The 18,955-nt window shown below is 31.9% G+C and overlaps 2 protein-coding genes across 4 annotated transcripts in view; one reads left to right on the plus strand and one right to left on the minus strand.

Annotated features, from left to right (window-relative positions):
- The window catches only part of Nop56 (Nop56 ribonucleoprotein), a 31,501-nt gene extending 27,763 nt beyond the window's left edge, over nucleotides 1–3,738 (plus strand). For both annotated transcript variants that reach the window (XM_067269165.1, XM_067269164.1), the window contains exons 2-10: nucleotides 1,464–1,665; nucleotides 1,732–1,899; nucleotides 1,991–2,189; nucleotides 2,260–2,447; nucleotides 2,524–2,675; nucleotides 2,748–2,848; nucleotides 2,917–3,065; nucleotides 3,137–3,258; nucleotides 3,327–3,738. In XM_067269165.1, coding sequence (XP_067125266.1) covers nucleotides 1,464–1,665; nucleotides 1,732–1,899; nucleotides 1,991–2,189; nucleotides 2,260–2,447; nucleotides 2,524–2,675; nucleotides 2,748–2,848; nucleotides 2,917–3,065; nucleotides 3,137–3,258; nucleotides 3,327–3,671 — 1,626 coding nt within the window. In that variant the 3' untranslated portion in view covers nucleotides 3,672–3,738. The remainder of the gene's footprint in view (nucleotides 1–1,463; nucleotides 1,666–1,731; nucleotides 1,900–1,990; nucleotides 2,190–2,259; nucleotides 2,448–2,523; nucleotides 2,676–2,747; nucleotides 2,849–2,916; nucleotides 3,066–3,136; nucleotides 3,259–3,326) is intronic.
- A 78-nt stretch (nucleotides 3,739–3,816) lies between these two features.
- Nucleotides 3,817–18,185, minus strand: LOC136974324 (uncharacterized protein ZK1073.1-like). Of its 2 annotated transcripts, none has more exons than XM_067269180.1 (13): nucleotides 18,107–18,185; nucleotides 13,143–13,193; nucleotides 12,993–13,059; nucleotides 6,598–6,715; nucleotides 6,195–6,257; nucleotides 6,058–6,118; nucleotides 5,896–5,982; nucleotides 5,741–5,818; nucleotides 5,401–5,510; nucleotides 5,283–5,321; nucleotides 5,061–5,193; nucleotides 4,929–4,980; nucleotides 3,817–4,862 (listed from the first exon to the last, which is right to left on the minus strand). In XM_067269180.1, the coding sequence occupies exons 1-13, from the start codon at nucleotides 18,122–18,124 to the stop codon at nucleotides 4,813–4,815; spliced, it is 927 nt and encodes a 308-aa protein (XP_067125281.1). In that variant the 5' UTR covers nucleotides 18,125–18,185; the 3' UTR covers nucleotides 3,817–4,812. The 2 variants fall into 2 exon arrangements, with proteins under 2 accessions (XP_067125281.1, XP_067125279.1); XM_067269178.1 differs by lacking the exon at nucleotides 18,107–18,185 and adding an exon at nucleotides 16,599–17,098.
- Between the last annotated feature and the right edge of the window lie 770 nt (nucleotides 18,186–18,955).

Raw genomic sequence — 18,955 nt, forward strand, 5'->3', positions numbered from 1 at the left:
CTATAAGAATTGTCACATTGCTTTCTAAATTAAGGAATTATTTTGTGTAACTAAAAAAAGATAGAGGATGTTAAAAAAGAAATATAAATTAACACTCACTCCCTTGAGATTTTTTTTATTACAAATATAGAAACCATAAAATACTAGTATAATATTAATTCCAGTACAGTTTTGTTAATTCTGAAAATTTATTCTTAAAAATAAAATGGCCTTAATCGTGTTCTCCTCCATTTAATCCAGGGGTGTCCAACCCGCGAGTTGCATGCGGCCCAATGAACGTGTAAACAAAACGGACAAATTTTTAAATTTTATTTTTATTTATTCATTTCAACAACGTAAACTCAATAAGAAGTTTCACAAAACCGTAAACCTTTATATGTATTTTATTTTTGAGTGGAAAGGAAATGTTTTCAAATACTTGAAAATGTGTGAATGAGGAAGGAATATTAAATAAAGCTGGAGTTGTGACTCAAGGGATTATAGACCCAAATTTGAGAAAGGAGAAAGAGGCCAAAAGATAAAAAGCAATGAGAAAGGTTAAATAGATTTTCTGTTATGCAAATATTGACCCTTGATTTTCCAACCTTCACTTCTTTATCTTTTGTCTTTGCATTTGGGTCTATAATCCTTTGAGTTCCAACTCCAGCTTTATTTAGTATTCCTTCCAGCGTTGCAAGATTTGACTACATATTATCTGTAAATATATTAATCAAATAAAAATGGTGTTTCATCGTTTTTTGTTAATCTCTTGTGGCTTCACAATTTGAAGAGCAGAAAACAGGTATTTGGCACTAACTTGTGTGGGCAAGAATAACCTTTTGAATGATTTGTGTGATGGAGCATACATTAAAATATATCCTCTGGCTTTCACTTTTGTCTTTAAAGAATGGTCAGTTTTTTAATTTTTTGGAGCATGACAAAAGTCCAATTTAATAATAGTAAAAATTAAAGATTGGAAGTCAAAGGATTTTGCCAATTCCAACTCTGCAATCTTGTTCTTAATCAATTTCAGCACTTTTATATTACAAAGTTAGAATCTTGGTTTGGCTATTTAAATGAAATAGCGATTGATATTGTCCAATCTGAGGGCTATTTGAACATATTCCCGTAAAGATTTATCAAATTTATTTTGAGAAGGAAATTGATGTCTGTCGGTGTTATTAAATGAACAGCCAAATGATTGCCTTAAATACTCAGTATTAATTATTAAAAATGGCAGATTTATAGCCTAAGTAATTTGCTACTTTTCTTTTCTTCAAGATGATTCTAAATTATAATTATTAATTTAGATAAGAAATAGCATCTAATGTGTTACTCTATTAGCAAATTACATAGTATTAATTATTAAAAATAGCAGATTTATAGCCCAAGTATTTAAGGCAATTGTTTGGCTATGTATCTATATATTTTCAGGCTTTGGGTTGTTTAATATACTTACTTGTTATAATTAATTTCTTCATCAGGCTCTCTTTGTGTTGTTTGAACATGCTTCGGGATATACCTTATTTCGTGTTAAGGAGTTTGAAGAAGTGGGTATGTTCTTACCCGAAGTAGAGAAGAGCATACAAAACTTCAGTCATTTCTGTTCCATAGTCCAGTTGATTGCTTTCACGCCATTTAAAAATGCATCTAATGCTCTTGACAACATGAACAGCATTTCTGAAGGTAAATATTGATTTTCTTCTTTTTCCAATTATTTTTACGGATGGTTAAGTTCTTGTTTGCATGCAGGCATTCTTCATCAAGATTTACAACTTTTTCTCGAAACTAATCTGCCCAGACCGGGAAAGAAGAAAAGTGTAATTCTCGGAGTTGGAGATGCAAAAGTGGGCGTTGCCATTCAAGAAACCCTGTCTTACCCGTGCCAACACACAGGTGTTGTTCCGGAAATTATACGCGGTAATTACAAATTTTGAGTTTAAGTTTATATGGGACCATGTATTGTGAGTAGTTTTCATTCTGTTTTGTGTCTGTTTAAATTTCTTTCCAGGTGTTCGTGTTCATTATCATAACTTGATCAAAGGATTGTCCGACAAGACTGCATCAAAGGCCCAGTTGGGTTTGGGTCACAGTTATTCTAGAGCTAAAGTCAAGTTTAATGTAAATAGAAATGATAACATGATCATTCAAAGCATTTGTCTCCTGGATCAATTAGATAAAGATATAAATACATTTGCCATGAGAGTCAGGTGATTATTTCTTACATTTTGAAATAATTTAATGAAATTAAGTATTAACTGACTGGTTTTTCTTATATAGGGAATGGTACTCGTACCATTTTCCAGAATTGGTAAAATTAGTGCCAGACAATTATATGTATGCCAAAGTAGCAAAGTTTATAAAACAGAGAAAAACCTTAAATGAAAGAAGTGTCGAAGAATTAGAAGAAATTGTCATGGATGGTTCAGTGGCCAAAGCGATCTTTAATGCTGCAGAAACATCAATAGGTACTGTACATTGTTGCAATTGGTCAAAAATTAACTATTTACAAATGTTTAATCTAATGATGAATATTTTCTTCAGGAATGGAAATTTCACCAATAGATTTAATCAACATTGAAACTTTTGCATCTAGAGTGATAGCTCTGGCTGATTATCGAAAAGAGTTGTTGGAATATTTGAGATCGAAGATGCATAATGTAGCACCTAATTTAGCGGCTCTTATCGGCGAGACGGTAAGACTGTTTTTTCAAATTTTTTATGCATGAAAAAGCTTTCTGCTTTTTACAATTTTTAAAAAATTATAGGTTGGTGCCCGTTTAATCTCGCATGCCGGAAGTTTGACAAATCTTGCTAAATATCCTGCTTCCACGGTACAAATTTTAGGAGCAGAAAAGGCTCTTTTCAGGTAATTTTTAAAGTATATTTTTACAGTTTATGTAATAAAAAACAAATTAACTCCAATATTCTTTACAGGGCGTTAAAAACACGAGGCAACACTCCAAAGTATGGTCTTATCTTTCATTCGACATTCATCGGAAGAGCCGGTGCTAAAAATAAGGGACGAATTTCACGTTTTTTGGCAAACAAATGCTCTATTGCTTCAAGAATCGATTGCTTTTCTGGTAAATGTTTTAAAAGAAACTAGCTAATAATAATTCTTTATAAGATAGTTTTAAAATTTTAAAATTGTTAGAAATGCCAAATGATGTTTTTGGGAACAAATTAAAAGAGCAAGTAGAAGAAAGGTTAAAGTTTTACGAAACTGGAGAAGTACCAAGAAAGAATGTGGAAGTGATGAAAGATGCTATAGAAGAAGTAAATTATAATATATATTACATTTTAAATGTTAAAACAAGATTTTTATTAAATTGTTAAATGTGCAGGCTAGCAAAGTTACGAGCAAGTTAAAGAAAAAGTTGAAAAAAGCAAAGAAGAAGAAGAAGCTAGAAGAAGAATCGTCTATGGTTTCTTCTGCTGTGGAAGAAAGCAACTTTAAAGAAAACGAAACTCAAGAATCGGTTATTGATGATGAGAAACCACAAAAAAAGAAGAAGAAAAAGAAGAGGAAGTTAGATGACGAACCTATAGCATCCTCTAATCTGGAGGAAAGCGTACCAAACGGTGAAATAGAGGCAGACACACAAGTTATCGCAGACAACGTGGAATTGCCTGCAAAGAAAAAGAAGAAGAAGAAAAGGAGCAAACAAGAAGAATCAATCGAAGGTTAACTGTTTCGTCTGTGTGGATTTCCACTCAAGTACATTTTATTTTAATAAATTTTATGTACCATTTAAATTGTTTTATATTTTATATTATTTGTGTGTGAATACGAGACAAGTTTTTTTCAGATAGACAAAACTATGAAAAAGCAAATAATGCTTTAAAATTTATTTCATTTTCATTCCAACTATACAAACAGATCTAACATCCAAGATAATTATTATATTAGTAAACATGCTTGTTTAAAAAATGTTAAACAAATTTCTTTTGCATTGCTGAACCAAAGATTATATGGTTTAATTAATTTATTGGCAATTTTTTACGAGAAGTAAGTTGTCATAAATCACAGAACTATTATGTAATACTGTTGGCCATAAAACACCACAAATGTATAAAACATTTGCACATAAAGTTTGTATCATTTATTATCTCTTTACAAAGTTATAAGTAAAATCTAAAAAATATCTTATCAGGAATGATTTATCCTACAATTGCAAGTCTTTTACTTTTTTTTTTCTTTTTTATTGTATATAGTATAAATGTATATATATTAAAGAAAAACAAACAAAATACCACAAAATTCTTAGATAATTATATCGCTGTACAATATACTAAAAATGTAAAAAATATCAATGAAGTTTGATCATAAATTATAGGAAAGCATATTAAAGCCACAACTTTGATGCCGTTTGTAACAAATTCCTGTTTGCAATAAAAACAGACGACAACGTGAACAGTTAGACATCTACTGTGTTTAAAACTTGTAACATTTTGATGATAACAAGAGCTATTTTCTCTGCAAATTGCAAGAATTAACTATTAACATATTTTGTGCAAAAGTATTCTATGTTATCGCTATATGGTTAACACATAATATACCTTTTGCAAATACATCAATCTTAATAATGCAATATTTGAATTATTTTTGCATAACATACTGTAAATAGATTATCGTTAAAGGTCCAAAACAAGTAACTATTTAAAAAATGTTTCTATTGGGAAAAAAATCTTAATTTTTTGGCATTTAGAATTTTTTTCTAAAGAAAAAAACAATTTGATCTTTTGTTTTCTAGTATTCTAGAATGCAATGACAAAAAATCGGCTAAAATTCATAGCAAAACTATTAATGTACGATCTCTTTCCAGTCGTTCACGAGCAGGAGAGTAACGAAGATTGACGAGAAATTGAAAGAGCACTCACTGTAAAGACATTTAAATATTTGAGTTCAAGCTTATAATTGTTATGGAAAAAAAAATTTAACTTACATAGTCCAAGTCCTTGAGAGAAGAGCAAAATGTTGTGTGCCAGACGGTGTGGCTATCAAAGATAAATTTATTATATTTTAAAATATAAAATTATATAAAGCTTTTTACTAAAAATTTATGTAAAATATTTACCACTTCATTCATTACATCACCAACGTCATCAATTTTGAGCAAAGTTGTCCATTTAGGATCCATGTGAGTGTGCATGGTATGAACAGTATGGACATGAGAAGCCTTAGCTCCTGTTACTAGTAACGTGTCGACCCTAAAACAAAAAATTTTTGTGTGTGATTTACATAAATTAAATTGTTGTAATGTTTAGTAATTAAAACTAAAGACAAAATCACCACTTACTTCATTTTATCTCTCAAAACACCAGAAAGGTCACTTCGACTAAAGAATAAAAAATATATACATATATTTTGAGATCTTCAAAATGTTTGCTGACTGTTAAAACTCAAATATAACTTACTTAAGAAAAGAATCCACATAGAGACGCAAATTGCGAGGATTAAGTCTGCTTTTTAATTTCTTAATGTAGAGATTGATAACTTTGTCTTTGTCTTCGGCTTTTTCTATTTGCTATATTTCAAAAAGAAGTTTAATGAAATTACTCAAGCGAGTAACGATAAATTTATTTAATACCGGTTTACCTGTTCCAATATCTAATTGCAAAATCCAGTAAGCAAAAAAAAAAATAAATATTTAAATTTAAAACTTTTAAACGACAATTAATAAAAAAGGGAAATAATAATAACAATAGTAATTTTACATATTACAAAACATCAGTCACAAAAGTTTAAAATACTCACGGCCCCAAATTTATGAAATACAAGATACTGCTCAGCTGTAGGATTCATTCCCACAGTTTGCAATTTCCAATTAATTATCTGAAAAATTTTTTAATTATATAATTTTTTGATAAAGCAAATTTTAAAACAATATAAAATTTAGTCATAACTTATACCTTGTCATTAAAATATTCCATTATTCCGGCAACGGTAGAAGTGCAATGAAGCAAGACGTTTCCGAGCACACGATTGGGATACAGCATCTACTCCGCAAAGACAGAAAGTTAAATGATCTTGCAGTTTTTGCACAAAGATACATTAAAAAGCAATCTACTCACTGCAAATCTCGTAAGAATATTTGCTCCCGCTCCCTCTCCCAATGTTATAACATACTTAATACTAAAAATAAGGAGAGATTTATTTTATTTCGGCATTTAAAATAAACTAAATAAAAATGCATTTCAAAAACACTCACTTAAAATAATCTAATATATAAATGAGATCTTCGGCCAATTCTTGCATAGATGGAAAGTTGAAACTATATAAAAATATGGACAGAATTATTTCACATAATTGCTCAATTATCTACAGAGTCATCTATTGTGATTGTTGTAAATTTTTAGAATCTTTTACATCTACAAATTTTGATTGTTTATATATAATAACAAAAAACCATTATTGTTTCTTATCAGAAAATCTAGAGAGACAGGAAACATCTAAATATTATGTTTCGGTTTGACCTTCGGTCGATTTTTTCTTTCTTATTTAACTAATTAGGTAGATCATAAATTCTATTATATAAAATATCACTTGAGTAATCTACATTTAAGTATTTATTGTACAAATAAGCCTTTATTTGATAGTTATTGAAAATTTACCTCTCGTCCAAGTCGGGAGCATCGTATTCTTGGCCTGGTATTTCAACGTGTAAAAACACCGAACGTTCTCTTATTTTTTCCATCGAGGGATGCTCCACAAAGTTATGGAATTCTGCATCTGTACGGTTATACCAAACTGGTGTTTTAATGCATTTAATTTTAACATAATTTTTATGTCGACAATAAATGTCTCAATACAGTATCTACAAGTAACTTTTGTATTTCATAAACTGATCATATGGACTAAGATGATAAAATTACTAACAGTGCAACTTAAGGGCCATCCATAAATTACATAAGGGCAATTTCGGCCCTTCTAGACCCCCACCCATCCATGTAAGAAACCATAATATTTTCTTTGGTTCCCGTCCCTTATATTACCTAAATATTACGTATGATTTTAAGAAAGATTTCAACAAACAAATTTTTTTATGAAACCCTAAAAACATTAAGTAATTAATAATTATATATTTTGGACCTAATTAATATGTACTATTATTTATAAAGACTTTATGTGAACAAATTTAGAAATATAAAAAATTTAATGAATTTGAATGAACAATTTATTTTAAGAAATTTATTTTTTAATTATTAACAATCTTTTTATTATCATCATAATTAATCAATCAATGTCATAATATTCATTTTTATATAAATTTTAATTTTCACAAAAGGATGCAAAAACTTTGACAGATCAACTAGCTAGTGCATGTGTAAACAGCAACAACAAATAAAATAAAACAAGAGAATAGAGAGAATCACATTCCATTGCCATATTGATTACATCTTGGCTAAAACCAAAAAAATAAACTACATGCTGCTAAAATGTGCTAGGTGCACCTGGGGAGTAAATCATAAAGCTTCTAGAACTCTTTATAATGGGGCAATACAACCAATGCTACTTATGCTGCCTCTAGCTGGGGTCATGTAACTAGTAAATTATTATCTTTTCAAAAACAAAATTTCAAAGTGCTGCAGAACTGTTTCTACTAATGCTTTTTTGATACTAACAGAACTCCTTCCTTTGCTGCTATGTATTGTAGAAAAAGTCCTAAACTAGTACATCAGAACTACAAATATCAAGGCTCAACAACAGTCTCTAATCCTATCTACAGCTGTTCATATGCTACCACATTGCAATTACCCTATCTCTGATCATCACCCTGTAAACAAGGTTATCCCCAGGATACATTTGGTGTCATCTGCTTCCTCCATGGATAACAATGAGGACATTAATATCTACACAGATGGGTCCAAAAGCCTCCTTCGTGTCGGCTCAAATATCTGTATCTTCCTCCAAACTGACATATTTTACCCAAAGTATGTTAGAAGGTACAGACCCCCACCTTGACGGCCGGATGGCCGAGCGGTAAAGGTGGCAGCTTACCGCTCTGGGGGACCCGGATCGAATCCGAACGGGTCGAATAATCCCAGGAATTTTTCGGGGTGGTCTGTTCGGATATGTCGGGCCCCGTCCCTCACCACCCGGTCGCCCCATTGTGGGCCTGGCCGAACCCATAATGGGCCTACTAAAAGAGGCCCTCTTAGTGCCCACAGGGCAGAAAGAGTTAAAAAAAAAAAAAAAAAAAAGACCCCCACTTATCAAGCTAAAGAAGATGCTGTCTACCAAGCTGTTCAGTGGGCCACTTCACTATCTAACGAAAAACTCTTTCTATCAACATTTACAGTGATTCTCAGTTTATCGTAAAATCTCTATTAAATCCCAATTGCAATAGCAATAAAATTACATATCCAGCACCATATTAAAAAACTTGTAAATAAGGTAACTTTTATATTTGTTCCTGGCTATACTAGCATACTAGGAAATGAAAAAGCCGACTTTGAAGCTAAGTCAGCTGCAAAGGACACAGACTGGACTACACTCACATCCCTCGCTCACGTAGCAGCCTTAAAAATTATATTTATGACAACGCTATGCAAACAAATGCTATATCTATGACAACGCTATTGAATCAACAATGGTTGAGCAGTAAAACTGATAGAATAACAAGACCAGTGGCGTGCCGTCATTGGAAGCGATGGAAGCGCCGATTCCACCTTCCAATGACCTTCCCTTGTATTTTATAAAATATAAATTTAAATATTTTAACGTACTTTGCATTAATTAAAATTAATATTTTATTATAACTGCATTATGTATCTTTTACAAATTTCTATACTACATGTGAAAAAAAACGATAAGATTGCTATTGTATATTCGAATAATTCAGTGGCGGAAGAAATGTCAAAACCGGGTCAGTTTCCAATCAGCCAGATTATATAGGCATTGGCGCATGCGCTTTACAGAGCACCAACCTCACCCAGTTTAGCTGGTAGAAGCAACACATGCATAAAGCATCCAATTTTATATCCCGGACTGGTTGTGGGCTGTTAGCCTCCTGCCTGCTAGATATTTGGCCACCCTCGCCGATTATGTGAATCATGAGTAGACTATATCAACGGCGGGCAACCCCCTGGCCCGCGGGCCAGCTACGGCTCGTGAAAAGTTTCTATCCAGCCCGCGAGATCTTTAATAGATAATTAGTTATTTTTCCAATTTAATAAATAGTTATTTTTACAATTCTTTGTAATTTTCGAAAACGATAAGAGAAATAAATGTAGTAATTAACTTTTTATTTATTTATTTCATATTTGCAGACTAAAAAAATTACAAGTCACAAGAAGGCGTCATTTGACTACTACGGCCCGCGGAAAAAAACGTAAAATTTATTCTGGCCCATGTTATAAAAACGGTTGCCCACCCTAGACTAGATTTATAACTTAACCCAACCGATAGGAATTTACTGGCATGTTTTTATGATAGTTCTGTATAGTTGACAGGAGTTTTTAAAAAATCCATTAAAATATTTGATATATTTATTCTGCGTTTATTCCGCTCTCCCATCTTATATTACTTACGGATTTCAATGTTAAACCGGTGATGTTACAATTTAGTATGTCCCATCTGTAAGGGGATGCAGAAGAAACGTGTACAATTCTAGTACAGTGTTAAAAAATTAACAGTTACTTTGGCAGCATCATTTACAACCAAATTTAATGAATGAGACGTACAATGGTACAAAAAAAGCTCTAGAATTTATTTTCCTTAAATTTACGATTTATGTATCGGTTGTCACATAAATTTCTTTCCACTTCTTTCCCAAGACTACAGATATTCGAGTACAAAGTAACCGGTTTCGACTTATTTCTACTTAAGAGTAGTTTAATAATTAAGCGATTAGGGAATTAGAAACATAAATAAAACCCTGATGAAAAAGCCGAAATTTTACTTAAACAGAAGCTTAACCGAACCAATCTTTTGCCGAGTACAATGGGGTCTAATCTCTTCCTAATATTAGATGTAATAAAGACAGAAATTTCTTCAGTTCAACGAGAGTGACCGAAAAGTTGTAAATTTTGGAAATTTCCATGAACACTCGATCCTAAAACGAATTAGTTAGAAAACGAACGACAGACAATCTGTTAAGTTTAACATATTTAGATTTTTACAGCTGTGGTGAGAAACGTTTAAAATCTACAACAACCCGTCGCGTCCTTTGAGATATACTAGTGATGCGACAAAAGAGGCATTTGACATTGACCGGTATCGGCACCCTCGGGATTTGGCACGGACACACCTACCTGGACCGTCTCTGATTCCATTCATTAGCCACTCGTAGGGAGCTACAGTATTTCACTAAGTGGATTGTTTTAAGATTTAAAAAGTAAAGAATATTTTGTTATTTTTATGTACGTTTCTTCACAAAGTTATCTTTAATTATAAGTTTCATTAAAAGTATATTCATACAATTGAAGAATTTTTTGTACTAGGTATGTATATTCATCCCACATTTTGTTTTACCAAGTAAGTTTTTCTGATACGTTTAATTTTGATTAGTGCTAGTGATTCAAAAATTTATTTAAAAAAAGTTTTGGCTCAAGACCATATAATGAAAAAGAAAACATTATTAAAAGAGAAAGACCAATGCCTAAATTAAATATAAATATCGTCAACAAAAAATTTCGACATTTTGACGATAAAATTTATGACGAATGACGATTCTTTCGTAAAATTGAAGCAATTTGGAAATCAAAATAGAATAGAATTTAACATTGGTAGACAATATGAAATAAATATTGAAAATTATAACGAGATAATTACGATTAATAGATATATCTAAATTAATAGATGTTATATGTTTTTTCTCAAAGCAAGAATTGGCATTTAGAGGGCATAGAAAATTTATTGAATCTAATAACGGAGGTAATTATATTGAACTTTCTTATTTATTAAGTACGTCAGATAATCTATTAAAAATACATTTAAAGAAGTATACGGTTTTTACTGGCTTATCGAACAAACGAATACGAACGGGCCCTGACGCGCAATTACTTGATTGCCCCTGTAAGTCGGCTTCTTACAGAAACACAGCTTCCCTATCATCAAATGTCACGGCACGCCACTGAACAAGACTACTTTCCTAGTGTTGAATGCAGGTTCTCATCACCACTTAAGCCCTGGTCACACTATGCGACTTCCAGCCGCGCGGGTGATTGCAACCGCGACGGCTGTTCCCGTTAATTGGTAATCCCCCTTCGAAAACCGGCGCGACTGCAACCACAACTAGAAACAAAAAGTTTGTTCTACTGGCGACGGTTGCAAACGCGCATCCAATCAGAAAACGTCTTTGTGCCACGTCATACTTTGTGTTATATATTTGTCAACATATCTTGATTATAACATTTGTATTAACTCAGTTTCAGTACATTTAAATGCTATATTTGATATAAATCAAATCTGAATTTATAAAAGTTATTTGTTAGATTTATTTTAAAAAGTTTGATTACTTTTAATAATATACAATTGAATAAAATAAATGCTTATATAAAAGAAAAAATATATCGATTATAAATGAATTAAATCATTCAAGCTTTCCTCTAAACAACACTTACCCTCAAATATTCACTTTTATAAGATTGATAAATAGCATCCAAAACTTCTGGGATAATGACTGATATCGAATTATGGGCCACTCTAAATTGATATGCCAAACTACGAAACGTTTCGCCTAAATTATAAATAAGTATTGGTATTCATACGGATATATCCCCTATAACCTACGGCATCCGAAAGCCTTAATTCATTCATCAACTGGTGAAAGCACGATTGTTTAGCCCGTTGATTTTCATTTCGTCAAGTTTTAACCCAGCATAAACGTTTTTTTCTTATTTTTCTCTTCGTATATTCTCGCCAGCTCTAACAAAATTAGCGCCTTTTTTCTTTTATTCATTCCAGAAAAGGAACTGCTTGCTATTTTAATAAGAAAAGTAGCTAAAATTCCGTAAATACTCTGAAGTAGAACGTAAAAATATCGGTAAACTTACGAAAGTAGATAAAAACAAGCTGCTGTAATTTTATTGGTTTATTATAGGGTCAGGTGTTCCGAGTTGCAACGTCAACGAACAATGTGTGACCACGAGAAGACGCGCGCGACTCGCGCTTGTTGCAGTTGCGGTCGCCTGCGCGGCTGGAAATCGCATAGTGTGACCAGGGCTTTAGAGACTTAACGTTTGCTACTGCTCAACTACTTACTGAGTTTATACATCGCCAGGAGCTTCTGAATTTCATAAGCTACTGGCGATGTACAACCGGGCAGAAACTGTCTTTTCCTTTTGCTCTACAGAAAACCTAGACACCGACGACCATATGATCTATCATTGTCCAATTTATGATCAAGATAGACTTATTCTGAAATTAGAAATCTTTACGCTTGGTTTCAGGTGGCCATGTCTACTCGATAAGTTTGTTCAGAAGCCACTGTTTGCTGTTCAAAATATATGGAAGAAAAGACTACAATTTCTTATTTCTAGTTTTACATTTTAGTTTTCACTAAAAGCCGAATATTAATTTTTTGTTTACTTTGTATCATGTATTTTGGTTTATGTATTCTTAGTGTTATACACCCATAGGAGTGGTGCACTTATTCTAATAATAAAAAAAAAACGAGAGAAACCACCACACGGCATTTCTCCCATGATAAAAAATGTGTAGAGTGTGAGTCTGCTAGTGTTGTTATTCTATCACGTCACACAAGATGGCGTTAGTACAACGAGCGTTCTTAATAGAAACTGCCAATTTCAAAACTTCACCACTCAACGAGATTAAAAATTAAGAATATTACGTAAGACGAGATCTATTACCCGTATCCCTGAGTAAGAAATCCTTGACCCCCACCCACACGAAAATACCTTACGTAATTTATGAACGGGCCCCCTAAGTATTAAAAGCAATTTTCAAATTAGTAATAATCATAAATTCTAGCAAAAATCCGCGTCTGGGATAATTTTACAAAACAAATTTTCCCATTCATATCCAATATCATAAAAATACTTACGATTGCAACCCATGTCGTGAACCGTAAGAAAAACGGGAGTTCTGTCTCTGATAATCTGGGTATTTCCCTATATTATTAATTAAATTTCATTACATACGCTTGTTAAATTACGAGAGTTTTCGTTATTAATTGAACACCATTAATACTCACTTGCACAAAGACGCTTAAAATGCCACATTTGTCGGTTTTAATAAGATGTTTCTGTAAAAATAAGCAAGGATTTAAAGCATGGAAATAAAAAAAAAGTCAAAGGTGAATTTTAAAAAATAAGTACAGTAAACTTCCTATTATCTGGGCTAATGGTGGGGAGAGGTGGCACGGATAATCCCAACTATAATTACAGTATTTATTTCTAAAATACAACATATACATTTCTAAGGCAGACAATTATTTTAACATGTTTAATGCTCATTATTATTAAGAAAATCTGTGAGTTTGGTTTGTTTGCAGGAATCTTTTAATGATTTAAACATCTAAATACGAACACGTGCACTCTTATAGGATACGTAAACATGAAAGTGAGTAGCTATTTAAAAAATACATACACAAGTATTTTTTTTAATTAAACTCATGCAAGGATAATCGGGAGTTTACTGTACTAGCCAAGTATTAGTCTCAAACTAACAAAATACTTTCCACATATTATTTTGACAAGTTAAAATTTTAGCCCCAATTAATTGTTGCGTTTTTAAAAGCTCTAATCATCGAAATTATTAATTCGATGAGGGTTTATACTTATTAAGATAAATAATTATTAGGTAGAATTTTAATGATTCTTATTCCGTAATTAAATCGCAACTAATTCGTTTCTACGAAAAGAAATGTGACACGCCCGTTTGTATACAATAAATTTTCCCTTGTATAAATTAAAGATTTGTGACAAAACGAAAACACTTTTTTAAAATATCAATTGCTATTGAATTCCTTTTTGCAACGAAATACGGTATTTTATTTTTCCATTGTATTGTACAATAGAACAATGATAACTACATATAAATAGATGATGCGGATTTCTTATATTCCTAATAGGCAGTGTACGGCTCTTATCCTGACAAGGTTTGGTCGCCTCTAACATATAATCGGTCCCCTACGAAATATAGACATGGGTACGAATACGTCACAAATAATTGGTGACGTATTCGTACCCGTATCCAAATAATTGGATCGTCAAAACAAAATTATTCAAATTGCTCGTATTGAAAGTTTTTTAGATGATTATCAGTAAAAATATTCACAATGCCGGGCTGCAATTTTTAATTTATTTAATTTAAAAATATATGCTCTCCACCTGAAATTATCAATAGTAGTAACTTGCCCCTGTATATACTGTCGTACTTTTCCTGTTAGCAATAGGGTTTCCATATACGGTCTCGGATTTCATCTATCTTACTCTGTTTAACCCGTTCTGTTTCTCATTATAAAATTCATTCTACTAATAAACCTTCCATCACCAACGTACGAAATTTTGCCTACTCAAAGCAACTCGTTGCTTAACTTTCCCGGCAACGTTTGTTGGCTCCGTCTATTATCATATTTTATTTTAAAAACTTTTTATATTTTTAAGTATTAAAAATGGCAAAAAGCTTAAGCTTTTCAGGGGGGATGGATCTTATACAAGTCACGAAGTTCAAAAATTCGCTTTAAATCAATCAGTTTTTGCACTTAATCACTTTTAACTTTATTTACATAATTGTAATTTACGATTCGAGTAATTCCGATGGTCCAATTTTAAGCTCGGTCGAGTGTAGAAAATAAAATGTTCGTCGAAAGATTTATATACCGCATATAACTAATGGGGCAGAAGAAAAAATATAAGCCTAGTTAATGAAAGTTGAACGCCACGACGATACTCGGTCATCCAAACAAAGACGAAGAGCGAATAAAAATGACTTCGCGATGGCTAATGGCGCGCCTTCGCGCGGTGCCGCTCCAATCCATTACGTGACAACAGGAATAAAACTACCCGATATTTCACGGGCAGAAAATTGTATATGTATCCAAAATAAATTCGCCTATTCTATAGAAAAAATGCAAGTTAATTGTTCAGTTATGGGCTAAGGCAAGTTAATTGCGGAAGGCTCGGCCACGATCGAGATCTGGCAAAGTAGTCGGTACTTAATTAACGAACGCGTATCTCGTTTCGACAGGTGCCGAAATCGGATAGCCGGATGAACGAACGAAAAAAATAAAATGTCCTCTAAATATTTGAAACTAATGACAGAGTATAAAATACAAAAAATAAAATATTCTACCGATTTTTGTTTTAATACATTACATTTTTTAACGTTTGCATTATTTATAAAAATTATTATTTTAACCTAAAGTTTTTCGAGTTTTGTAAAAAAAAAAATGTTTATAATTTTTAAGACGAAATATTTTTAAAACGAGGTGTCGTACGTCGCGTGACGTAATTACGCAAAGACGTGACGCAAATTACATCATGGTCTGTAAAATCCGATAATTACAAATTTTCCGTCAAACAAGTGAAATAACAAAATATTCCATTTATTAATACTCTTAATCGCTTTTCTAAAATTATTTATAATATCTCGTCGTCTATTTTCATCGATTCGTTAAAGGTCCTTATCCTCTTTTATCGATCGCCGCCGTCTTCTATTCGGCATTTAGTAATATTAGACTCGTAAATCAGTTTCTTTTCTTCCTTAAATTGCATTTAAGGAAGAAAAGAATGATAATTTCGACAAGATCTCCTATACACATTTAAAAAAAAATTACTATTTACGTCACAAACCGGATGAATTTTTAAAATAAATTAAAAATGCCCGAAATGTCAGAATATTTTTTAACTATTCGTCTGGAATAATACATAAAATTTCGCATAAATTATAATAAAAACTGAAAAATTCTCCCTTGTACTTCATTTAATAACCCAGCCCGATATTTTCGAGGAATTAAAGACTTCCGCCCGTTTTAAAACGGAAAATAAGCAATTAAAAAAAATCGACGATTCGTATTAAATACGTTTATAAAATAAAATGGTTATAACATATTTTTTTAAAATATATTCAAAAAAATTTGTAATGGAAGTAAATTGGGAAAAGCGCGCACGAAGGGCAAGGTTAACATTGATTTCCCTTTATAGATCGGCTACGTAATTTATTAATAGAAAACCGTACTTGCCACAATTAGAAATTAAAACCGAGTCGATTCTATTATAAAACGGCCAGGCTGCTATTTTGTTTAGCGTAGCGTAAGAAAAACGTTGGTTCCTTTCCAAAAAGCCTCCTGGCGTCGTCGATCTCGTTCCGTCGAGCGCATCTAACAATCACCCGAAAGCTCCCCATAAAGGGGCCTCAATAACAAAACTTTTAACCTACTGCAAGATCCGCCGTTTAGCTTTTTTTCCTACGGTTTTTAGCGCATCGATTTGCATTATCGATCACTTTACCAACCTTACGACGCGTAAACAAATTAACGGTTTATCACACGTTTTAACCCCCACGTTAAAGACTTGCGGATGGTTAAATTTTGCCCGAAAGTCCCCCCTAAAAAACAGGTGAAAGGCGAAAGATACTACGCAATGGCGTTTGTTTACAACACATCGATTGACGGGACTGCAGTCTAATAGAGATTCGCTCCTCTTACCGTTTCTGCTACGAAGTCGCAGGCGCTCAGATTCATTATCTTCTCCATTTCTGTTATTTTCTTTTCTTCCATGGTTCCTTTTATCTCGCTTTCTAAGCTTCTCGAACAAATGACACGGCTTTATATGTTACTCTAACGACGAACGGTATCGACTGGACGTGTGTTGGGTCACGTCGCTGCGTAGCTCGGCTTATAGGGGGTATCGACCAATCACCATACAGTGAGGGGTTGCGGGCTATGACCTTCTACAAAACGTCACAGCGGTTTTGGGCAGGCGAAAATATTTTCACAGCATCTTTATTGTTATGTGGACGTTTAAATCTAGCTCGTGCGGACGAAAATAAGCAAACGGGGAAGAAAAAAAAAATGCCAATTCTGCATTGTTGGTGGGCAAACGCAATCGTGATGTCACCGACTGCAACGTGCCGAGAGAGGAAGGAGGGGTGCGATTTTTTGAAATAACCAACGAGAGTGAGCTAATACGTAGAAACAGAGGTGAAAATTACTACCGGATGTTGACGTGAGATATGTCAGGTTCACGACGTCCTTCGACTGGTTTAGTCACCTTCCTCGCATTTTTCCGATAGTATAAAACAAATTTATTCACCTACTTTTAAATGCCTAGTCACGATTTAAACCTGTTGATTTTATTATTTAAATTGATTTATATATATTTATAGAAAGTGATAAAGAACTATGTATAAACACACGAACACGGAGATATTTAAACACAACTACAATGCTCTAAACATGGAAAATAATGAAGATAGCGCGTAGCTGTGAAGTTTTTAGTTAAAAATATTTAAAAAATTAAGAAATTTTCGAATTATTTATGAAAAATACTTGACAACTTTATCATAAACTATTCTCTTGTATAGCAACATTCCTTTCACCATGGAAAGTACTGAAGGAATTTAAAATATGTGTAGCCTATATATAAAAAATAAAACACGTTTTGTAATGTTTGTATTGTAGTGAAACTTTAAATATATATATTATTTTTAATGTGTGAAACAAATAACTATTGTAGCTGTTGTAAAAGGTGAGGAAATAAAAGAAGCAAAAAAAATTATGTCACTTTGGTTGCAAATTGCAACAGGCTTTTCCGACCAGTTGAATATAAGTGCGTGCTAACCTTGAAAACGAGAGGAACATTAATCCTCTGTTTAGTTACAATAAGTTGCTTTTGAAATTTAATTTATAGAATTTTATTACTGTCAGTTTTTCTTAAACATTTTTTTAATGAGTTGGAAATCTTATGTTTTCATAATTAGATTTTCAATAAAACATTTAAAATTTTATATAAATAACCTTTGATTATGTTTACTATTGATTATGATTTATCTGTTCAAACAGAAACATGAATTGCATGTTTTAAATGTAAAATTTTATGAAAGCTTTTCCTGTAACATTAAAATTTATTTTTATCCTGATATAAATTATTAGAAAAAACTCATAATCATGCTTCATTTGTAATTTAAAGAAAAACACTTAGACAATATTATTACCAGTAGTAGTTTAATCATGAAAGTATATTAAATTGTAAACAGCAATGGTCACCATTTAAATATCCATAATCTTTCATGATTAAAAACTAAATTACTTATAAACAATAACAAAAATTTATTAATTAGTCATAATTACATTGGAAATGAATTTTATAGTTATTAAGTTAATAAATTTAATAACCACAAAATTGAAATATCTTCATAATCTAAATATACATATTTTAAACCTTGAGAATACTAAGTTTTTAGATGTTAATTTAGAGCAGTGTTTCTCGATCATTTGAAAATTGTCGAGCACTTCGGTGTTTTCTCAGCTATGTGCGGCACCAATGACAAGTATGTAGGTATATACAAAGGCATGCACTTGTATAAATATGTAGGCAGATGTCTACATTAATAAACAGCATATAAATTTTTTTTATTGAGCAATGGTTTGCAGAGCACTGCTTGTGTCTTTGTGGATCCCTATTCAAGAAATACCGATTTAGAGTACAAGCATAATTTATTTTGTTGTAATTTTAATGTTTTATAAAATTTTTATTCTTGATTACCTTAAACTTTAAACAATATAATAAAATTTGTATTGTTACAGATATTACTGTGTAAAAAATGAATAAATATTCAAAAATAATGTTATAGATGTTTTTTGTGTATTCATTCTTTTGACTTAGTCAAAAACATATAATTTTTAGTTATCATTCTATAATACAATTTTGAAATTCATATTTCTTATGTTTGTAGCTGATACTTTTTAACTGGCATGAGTCAATATTAATTTATTAAAAGTTAACTATTCAGATAATGCAATTCTTTTATGTTAAAAACAATATAACAAAAATTCTTTTCAAT

This window comes from Centruroides vittatus, unplaced genomic scaffold, assembly GCF_030686945.1.
Source record: "Centruroides vittatus isolate TY-2023 unplaced genomic scaffold, ASM3068694v2 contig_347, whole genome shotgun sequence".
Lineage (NCBI taxonomy): Eukaryota > Metazoa > Arthropoda > Arachnida > Scorpiones > Buthidae > Centruroides > Centruroides vittatus.

Bases quoted from the DNA above. Each gene is read 5' to 3' on its own strand.
- LOC136974324 (XM_067269178.1), bottom strand. From the start codon at position 16,670: ATGGAAGAAAAGAAAATAACAGAAATGGAGAAGATAATGAATCTGAGC. The intron at 13,194-16,598 runs GTAAGAGGAGCG...TTATTTTTACAG, and splicing joins GCGACTTCGTAGCAGAAACG to AAACATCTTATTAAAACCGA. The intron at 6,258-6,597 runs GTAAATTTTCAA...ATTTTTATATAG, and splicing joins GCTCCCGACTTGGACGAGAG to TTTCAACTTTCCATCTATGC.